The sequence below is a fragment of the Sus scrofa genome, chromosome 1, assembly GCF_000003025.6.
Source record: "Sus scrofa isolate TJ Tabasco breed Duroc chromosome 1, Sscrofa11.1, whole genome shotgun sequence".
Lineage (NCBI taxonomy): Eukaryota > Metazoa > Chordata > Mammalia > Artiodactyla > Suidae > Sus > Sus scrofa.
Genome location: NC_010443.5, coordinates 136,584,752 through 136,594,636, shown reverse-complemented (window position 1 = coordinate 136,594,636; position 9,885 = coordinate 136,584,752). Strand labels below are relative to the sequence as shown.

Genomic DNA, 9,885 nt, shown 5'->3' with positions numbered 1-9,885 from the left:
AGCTCACTGCCACCAGTGGATTCTGCCTCCCGTGAAACCCTCTGCTATCTCCTTTCACAGCCCCCCAGGGAAATTCTCTTGATCAGTCTCCCTTTGTGCTTCCTCACATTTTCCACAGCCTTACCCAGTAAAGCTTCATACCTTGTCCTACATTGTTGTTTCTATGTCAGTGCTTACCTTAATTTACTCTTATTCATAAACTATTAATTGTGGTTTTATTGTGGAATTTCCAATGTAGAGACAGAGGTTCAATGAACCCCCATGTACCCATGAGCCAGCTTCAACAATTATAATTTATGGCCAGTCTTGATTCATCTATACCCTCCAATTCCCTCCCTCATATCACTACCACTGCAAGATATTATTCCATTGGTAAATAATTCAATATTTATCTCTAAGTGGGAGGACTGTTTTAAAAAATATAGCCATACACAAAAACAGACATATGGCTCAATGGAACTGAATAGAGAGCCTAGAAATAAACCCACACACCTATGGTCAATTAATCTATGACAAAGGAGGCAAGAATATACAATGGAGAAAAGACAGTTTCTTCAATAAGTGGTGCTGGGGAAGTTGGACAGCCACATGTAAATCAAGGAAGTTAGAACACATCTTCACACCATACACAAAAATAAACTCAAAATGGCTTAAAGGCAAATATAAGACATGATACCATACACACACACACGCATATACACACAGTGGAATATTACTCAGCCATAAAAAGAATAAGGTAGTGCCATTTGCAGCAATGGCACTAGACATTATCATACTAAGTAAATCAAAGATAAATATCATGTGATATCACATATATGTGGAATCTAAAAAATGATCCAAATGAACTTATTTACAAAACAGAAACAGACTCACAGATTTTGAAAACAAACTTATCGTTCCCAAAGAGGAAAGCAGGGGAAGGATAAATTAGGAGTTTGGGATTAACAGATATACACTATTACATATAAAGTAGATAAACAACAAGGTCCTAAAATATAGCACAGGGAACCATACTCAATACCTTGTAATAACTTATAACAGAAAAGAATCTGGGAAAGAAAATATATACATTTATTATAAATCATAAATCATATATACTTCAATAAAATAAATTAAAAAAAATCTAGCCACAAAAACCGCATAACAACTAAATATCAGCAAATATCCAGTCACAACTCAAATTTCTCCCATTATCTGATCAATGTCTTTTTCATTTGATTTGAATCAGGATACAAATATGACTCACATATTACTATATTTGGTTTATACATTTAAGTCTTTCTATAATAACTGTTCTCCATCTTTTTTTTTTTATTCCTGCTATTTGCTGAAAAACTCTAGGTCACTTGTCCTGTAGAGTCTCTTTTAACCTAGATTTTTGCGATTGCTTCCCAATGGTGTGTTTAACCCATTTCTGTTAGGAGGGAGTTAAATCTAGAGGTCCACATAAGATTGGGCAAGAACATTTTGCTGACAGTGCTTCATACTGATCACACCAGGAGGTACAAAATATCTGTCTGTTTGATCTCATTGACCAGTGGATTCAGGTGCTGCCGGCCTGACCAATCTATTAGCAATTAAGCCCTTGGTCTTTCACCTGGTGATTAGAAGCTATTGATTACTGGCCATGACAATTTCCTCGTGATAGCCACTTAAGTCACTCTAACCTCTTCTTTCTTTCTCAAAGGCCTCTCATGACAAACCTTTCTATTCCTCAGTGATGGCCAACATCGCTCACATTACCATCCTCAGCAGTAATTTTCTAACCTTTTGGGGATCACAGATCCCCTTGAGAATCTGAAATTTCATAAGAAAAAAAAAAAAAAACCCAACCCACAACATATGCATAGACACACAGAATTCCACTGAGCATCACAGGCTTTTGGACTTCAGATTCAGCCTTCACCCTTATATGGTCGAGGGCAACTTTGACCTTGTACAGAACCTTGCTGCCCTGACCTCACACTCTAACTCCAAGACTACCGCTCATGTTAGTGACTCTGTCTTTTGTTCCTTGACCTTACAATTTTTCTATTTCCTCAAGTCCTTTGATCTTTACCTCCTCTCAACTCTGATTCCTGTAGTTGTCACCACAAAGTTGTCTTTCACTATCTCTTGAAACTTTTCTTTTGCTGTGAATCCAAACTCAGCTTCCCTCTGGTTGCCAACCCATTTACCTTTCCCTCTCATTTTCCTTTGTACCTGTTGAAGCTTATTTTGGTCAACATCATTTCCGCAATCCTTTTGATCTTTCTCAGATCACTAGTCCAGTCTGACCCATGGTTAGAATGGGTACCTCAGTGTCACTTTCCCTCATGTTTTAGAATCTTGATTCCTTGATGTCCTACCCATGTGCCAACTTGTGGTGCTCACTCTCGTGTCTGCCTTGCTTTTCCTCCCAGGGCACAAAAAGGGGCTGGATAAGGTTAATAAATAATGTTGGCAGGGTCCTTACAAATTCAGACTAAGTTACTACACTGGTCTCTCAGAAGAGTTCATGCACTTTCATTCATCTTTTCCTAATTCTCTGTTTCTGTGCTACTCAAGACGTTGTCCATGGGCCAATGGCATCAACATCACTGTGAACTTAAAAGCAAAATCTAAGGCCCTTCCTGGAACTATTGTAATAGACTGTGCATTTTTAACAATATCCTCAAGTGAATCATATCCACATTAAAAATTAAGCACTGTCCTATCTGTTCCTCACAAAAAGTTGTTCTAAATTTTTCTCACAGAACTTTTTTTTAAACTTTCTTTTTATGGCACACCTGCAGCATGCACAAGTTCCTGGGCCAGGAGTCGGATTAGAGCTACAGCTACTAGGCCACAGCAACGCCGGATCCGAGCTACATCTGCAACCTGTTCTGCAGCTCATGGCAATGTCGAATCCTTAACGCACTGAGCAAGGCCAGGGATTGAACTGACATCCTCATGGACACTATGTCAGGTTTTTAACCCACTGAGCCACAACAGGAACTGCACAATACTTAATTCTTGATTCCCACATGTATCAATCAGCCAGGGTCTAAGCAGGGAAAGAGAAAACACTCTGATTTCAGAATGAAAGAAGTCAGTAAAGAAAATTGGTTACATAGTGATGGAAGGGCCAGGAAGTCAAACAGGAGTTGGTGAGATAACCATGAGATGAACCATATGACAGAAACCATGGCCTCCTTAGGCTGCAGGGGCCAGGGAAAGAGGCAGCATGACTGGGGTCCCAGAGACCAGGCTTACCTGGCAGGAGATGGAGCCTCAAAGAAGATGCAGTTGCTGGGAGAAAAAAATGAATTACCTGTTTTCTTCCCTTTGCTCACCTTCTGCTCGGCCCTCCGTGACTTCACGTTAACCCCAGATAGAAGTCAGCTGACAAGGGAGCCTTGGAGAACAAGGGAGGGCAGAAAAGGCATCTGAAGGCAAACAAGCCAAACACAGGCACAGGGACCTCACTTTCTCCTCCTGCTTCACCTGTATGTCCTTCATCATAACCTCAGAACATGACCTGAGCCATTTTTCCTTCCTTCTGTCCAATCTCAGAGAAAGAGACATGCTTTGGTTTTTCCAAGAGAGCTGGAACTGGTATGAAATGTAATTAAAATGCTTGTAAGACACAGAATCCATAGGGTAGACCCTCCCAACTCTGTAAGTCTCCAGAACATGAAGGAAGTGTCTTTTGGAATCAGGTGGCATTGGCACTTCTGAAATCATGCTGCAGGTTGTGAAAAAAACTGCCTGTGGAAGCCCTCTAGGAAAACCACCTCCTGCTATGAAACAGGTGCCAATACTTTTCTTGATTTATCCAAGTTGATAACAACAGACTCACATGCTAACCGAATTCAGTCAAGTTATTCCTCTCAGACAAGTCAATGACAGCTAGATTTAATGTGCACTGATAAAAATGAAAATCAAGGATGATCTTTTTCGCCAAGTGCTTTCTCACCCAAAGCTTTAAAAGCAGCATGGGCTGGAGTTCCTGTCGTGGCGCAGTGGTTAACGAATCTGACTAGGAACCATGAGGTTGCAGGTTCGATCCCTGGCCTCGCTCAGTGGGTTAAGGATCTGGAGTTGCCCATCAGCTGTGGTGTAGATGCGGCTCGGATCCTGCGTTGCTGTGGCTCTGGCAAAGGCCAGTGGCTACAGCTCCGATTAGACCCCTAGCCTGGGAACCTCCATATGCCGCAGGAGCGGCCCTAGAAAAGGCAAAAAGACAGAAAGGAAAAAAAAAAAAAAAAAAAAAGGCAGCATGGGGCTGAATGACCTACTTGGAGCTCACAGATTGGGTGCTTTGCTGCTTGAGGAGTTTGTTTGTGTTAATCTGAGTCCCCAGTGTGCCCCTAGAGCCCGGACCTGTGCCTGGCACATGGTAGAAACCCAATGTTTGCTGAATGAATAAAATAACTCAGAGACTAATAACCTTGGTCCCTATGTGTTGATTGTGCCACTTTCAGCTTCTCATGGAAACTCAGTCCTATTCTCTGTAAAATGGGAATAGTAATACCACCCTCCCATTTACTTCACAGTATTATTAAGATCAGATACAACCATATTTGTGAGTTTGTTCTAGTAAGCAAGGAAATTGTTTTCATGATGCTCTAAATTAAAAAACTTCACACACACATGCTTGCATACACATTTATTGAGATGCAGCCAAGTGAAATGTGTCCGCTCCTCCTCTGGGGCAAGATCTCCTTTATTGGTGTGTAACAACGCCCAAGGGCTGGAGGAACTACATAATCAAAATCAAACGCCAGCTTCTTACAGACTTGGCCACAACAGTGCCGCCCTAAACACCACTTTAAGCTGCAAGAAATTGGAGGACATTTCATTCATTGGCTTTTTATAGTTGTTGACATATACACTTCAATTTTAATGCTCATTGCAGACTCACATTAAAAAAAAAGAAAAGAAAAGAAAAGCGCTTACCCCAAATTAGCAGTAAGCAGAGCTATGAGAGTGAAGGACAACACGATATCAAACTACAGCTGCTGTGCAACCATACTTGTTTAAATTAGAAACAGGCTGCCATTCACATGGCCTCTAGAGACACGTGCGCATAAGCAATACCAAAGGAGAACCAAGGGGTCGTGGGGGTTTCCACCAGCATCGTCACTTTATTCCGGGTCCTTATCCTCATCTGAAAAGTGGGGGACTGACTTCTTTGCAACAACGTTGTCCAGTCTCTGTCCTTGTAAATATGGATTGACACTCTGAAAAAAAAAAAAAAAAAAAAAAACAAGGTTTGGTATCCCATGCAAGCATCAGATACAGACGTCTCACAGAAGAGGAGAACAAGAATCATTTCTGCCCCCTGGGTTAAAAGGTAACAGTGGTACCTACCACCTACCAAATGATTACGTACTAATCAGTACCCCAGTGACTGGAGAAACACTGACAGATGTGTCTAATTAGGTCTTTCACACGACTAGTATTGGATGTAATAATGGCCCCACCCCCTTTTTTGGCATAAAGATTTGAAGTGAACAAGCTGATAAACTCTTCCTATTAACTTAGATACAAAGCCCCATATGAAAGAGAAATTATTATCTTGTGGCCCCATTTAGGGGGCGAGAGAGAACAAAATGTACTAAATTATTTTACAAGAATATTCTAAAGAAGATGACAGAGCAAGGCCAAATGGGAATTAGCATCTGCAGACTGGTCACAGATCACCTGTTGCTGTGATTGATTCTTGCAAAACAGTATCCTACTTAAAGAGGACTCATCAGGGGCCCCTGGCAATTATTTTCACCTTCCCTCAGTCAAATTCATGAGCCTAAGAAAAGAAGGAAAGCATATAGAAAGCTCCTTTATTTTTGACTCAGGACTCCATCATCTGAAATCCTGTTCATCTGATGGTATTCTGAATGAGTCAAGGTTTTTCCATTCCTTGTCTAATACATACCTTTTTTTTTTTTTTTTTTTTTTTTTTTTTGAGGTTTGGATGTGAACTAGTAATTGGAGCTTTACAACATAGTATTTCGCAAGCAGAAAAACATTCAAAAGTTTTGGAAGATATTTATTGAAGTTGCCTTCCAATAACTGAACAAAAATATAAGAGGAACTGTAGTTTCAAATGGCCAGCAATCCCATGGCACGCCTAGTGCCCAGGGATAAATGGAGGCATTTCACAGGGGTCTCTCTTGTCTATAGGACATTGTTACCATGACTTTCAAAGGATGAACAGACATTCTCCAAGAGAAGGCCTGGAATCTGAGGTTAGTATTTATAAATGCCCTTCCACATTCTGATAGGTAAAAGCATGAATGATGAAAGGCCCTCTCATCTTGCAAAAATGCATCACAAACAGGCTGAGAGTTATAAAGTGTGCAATGCTCTCATATAGCTGAAAAGTGCTATGTCGCCAAATAATAGTATTTCTGGGAAGCATCTTTAAAATATTTTAAGTAACTAAAGTACTTTTTATATCAGGAATTGTCAAGGAGAATGGCCTGGCCTTCCCCAGGGAGTCAATCACTCAGAATCTCTGGCTACGTGGAGCAACTGTGGACTGAAAAAGTGTCTTTTGTATTATAAATATTTTGATTTTTAGTCAGTATATTTCCTGAAAATAATCCCAATATATGTTAAACCGATATGAGATTTTCATATTTCTCAAATATGGGAATAAAGAGTTGATAAACTCTATAAATGCAAGAAATAGTAGATCTCAAATATTAACAAGATATATCTTAAGAGTTAGAAAATTTGCAAAGTCATTTAAAAGTGAATGGACCCTTTATTCGCTAAGCAACTAAGAATCCAATTGGATTTGAGCAAGTATAGAAAATTACATAAAACCACATGGGCTCTGTTGTAATTCTGGGGAGAATTCTTCTTGGTAGGGGATTTGATGGGAGGAAACCCTTCTGCTCAGACCCAGGACATGCCAAATGTTAAGTGGGAAGGAGAGGAAGGAAATTAATGAGGAAGTAAAAGGAGAAATCACTTGAACTTTTTTTTTCTTTCTAGGGTCGAACTTGCATATGGAAGTTCCCAGCTAGGGGTCAAATTAGAGATACAGCTGCTGGCCTATGCCACAGCCACAGCAGTTCAGGATCCAAGCTGCACCTGCGACCTGAACCACAGCTCATGGCAACGCGGGATCCCCAACCCACTGAGCAAGGCCAGGGATCGAACCCTCGGCCTCATGGATACTAGATGGGTTCGTTCACCACCAAGCCATGATGCGAACTCCCACTTGAACTTTTTTGATAAATGTCTATGAGTATTGAATCTTACACATAAGAGTAATGATAATGATGATACTTGGTTTTAATTATCCTCTGAAGAACTCAAGGCACTTAGATATTTATCTTCTCCCTTGGGTGAGAGACTGGCTAGGTTATACAGGGAATGTTACTACCATTTCACAACTGGCTGAACCACTGGGATGGGATCCCTGCTGGACCTCACTGGAGAAAGCTTTGATTTTTTTCACAAAAGCAGGGCAGAATTTCTTTCTACCAATCCACACCCTTGAGGGAGTGGCTGAAGTCTTCAATCAAAATGAGAACACCATCTGACGGCAGGGGAGGCAAGTTCTGTCTCTCCATCAGCCCTGAGAGGCCCGTGGTTTACAGCCTGAGCATGGATCATTGTAGATGCCTGAGAATAGGAAGAACTTGATACCCTTGGGTCAAAGTGACCTTTGTTTTCCTAAATTCTAAGCTTTTCCTATGTGGAAGAAGTTGAGGCCAAAAGAAAATCCTTTATAAAATGTGCCCTAGCCAGAATCCTGAGTTTTGGTAATCACTGGTCTCATGGAAACATGACCTAAAGCATGACCCATGGTCATTAACCGAGTCAGGGCAGAAGGAACAGTGAGCCAGGAGTAGGGACAATGAAAGCTTTACACTAAGTTCCTCACTGTGGTGTGGTTGTTGGTCTCATTTGGAAATGTCCTTGTCATGCCACAGAAAACTATTCAAACCATCTTCCTGGTAAATTATGTGTATTCTGAGCTCCTGGAAGAGAATTTCTTGATGTTCTCTCTCACAGGATCACAGGACAACCTTCGGACTCTTCCTTCTACCATCTGCCATTGAAAACTGTAATCACCCAAGAAAAAGCCCTAATAACCCCATTAACTCTCTGACGATAGTCTGTTTCCAAAGCAAAACTTGGCTTCTCGAAGAGAAAACTGGTCATGGGTCTTCTGTATTTTGTCAGGCAGCACAGGGGCTGGGAACTTGCCTTTTGGGGGGCCTGAGGAATGAATGCTGAGTCCAGAAAACCCACACCTCTTAAAACATTCGCTGCCCAGACTGGCTAAAACCATTCAGAATGGCCACAATGACCACCGTCCAGATTCCCAAATTTTGCCAGTATCTAGGCACTTGCTGGTCTACATAAACAGCCAGTGGCCTGGGGTACACTGTTTGGTTTGTATATTCTAACTCAAAGGGTTACTATCTGGTAGCACTTTGCTATGTAATGGCAGGACTTTGACTTTTTTCTTCCATCTGATCAGGAAAAAAAAAAAAAAAGGCAGGTGGCCAGGCAGGTAGTAAGGCACCAATGGATGAGAAGAATGGACACTGACCACTTGTTCAGTTTCAACACCATAAATTGCACTGAACATCCAAAGAAAACTGTCCTCAGCTTTATAAGAGGTATCACTATAATGGCTAAATGAACAGCACCCAGCCCGGGTCCGGACCACCTTGGGCAGCCCTGAGACGGTTCATAACTAAGCCTGCAGGTACTTCACCAGTCAGCAAACAAATGCAATGGATCTAGTGGATTTTTTCACATCAATCTGGTTAGGCCAAGGAAAAAAGGTATGAAGGTATGTAGAAGGAATGAGGATTGTTCATCTCATCTTTTGCCCCCACATTCCTTCAAAATTACCGCCTATAGCAAAGAATTCAACACTTTCTGGTTCCTGTCTCGTGTCTGTATAATGCAGATGTGTGAGCAGTTTCCCCCAGTGGCCTCCAGACCCTTTGAGGAAATACGTACTCCCTGCATCCCTAGACCCATGGGAGGGACACAACAGGCATTTCATGAATGTGATGGAGGTGGTGGAAAAGTCACAAAACCTGGTGCTCCTCAGAAAATCATGTTGCCAAAGCTTGGGGAAGACATCCCAGAAACCAAGGGCAGACTTTCCAGGCCTGGCCCTTGTCACTCTGGCCCACAGTTGAGCCCTCCCAGGACTACACATTAAAGGATTCAGCTACTTCCCAACAACTAGGGGTAACAGCTTGCCAGACATTACCCTCCGCTTGCGTCTCTGTCCTCCCTTCATCTTCTCATACAGGAGTTTCTTGTTCTAGAATGGGGAGAAAAGAAAACACAAATGCAGAAGCATGGATCGCACTTGGTCAACATCTATTTTATAATCGGTGCATCCCCCTGGATACGTATGCATACACATATTTTGGAAACGAAACTAGATGAAAGGAATGTCGTGTCGGCAAGACAGACCACAAGAGAAAAGCTGGTGGTTGGGCAGCTTTTAATAGAGTTATCTGCAAGGCCCCGAGGCACACCAGCATCATCGACCATCACATAAAAAAAGAAAATACGACATTCTAACATACAAGGAACCCCCGAGACCCATCTCTTCATTGTGAACGGCCTTTGTTTCAAACAAACAAATTTTGTCTTATTTTACTTTGGGATCTAACTCCCCTTTTATGAGCTATACACCTCAACTGTTCTCTAGAGTAGCATCTGACTATTAGTAACAATCCTCTATGTAAATAAACGAGACATCTGACTCCTGTAACCCTTCCTCTTGGGGCTTAAGTCTGTGCCCCTAGTCAAGACAATCAGAAAATCATTTGGTCTATAACATTTTTAATAGAGTGAACCTTTTAAAAACTGCCAAAAAAACTTCTTGGCATAAGGGAAGTTATGTTGGGTGGGGGTGGGGTGGGGGGA

The 9,885-nt window shown here is 41.6% G+C and overlaps 1 protein-coding gene across 2 annotated transcripts in view; it reads right to left on the bottom strand.

The window, feature by feature from the left end:
• The window catches only part of SCG5 (secretogranin V), a 64,102-nt gene continuing 58,832 nt past the window's right edge, over positions 4,616-9,885 (bottom strand). Inside the window, exons 5-6 of one of the 2 annotated variants that reach the window (XM_021082727.1) lie at positions 9,218-9,271; positions 4,616-5,204 (exon numbers count right to left, since the gene is read on the bottom strand). In XM_021082727.1, coding sequence (XP_020938386.1) covers positions 5,109-5,204; positions 9,218-9,271 — 150 coding nt within the window. In that variant the 3' untranslated portion in view covers positions 4,616-5,108. The remainder of the gene's footprint in view (positions 5,205-9,217; positions 9,272-9,885) is intronic. The other variant, NM_001105287.1, reaches the window with a different exon arrangement.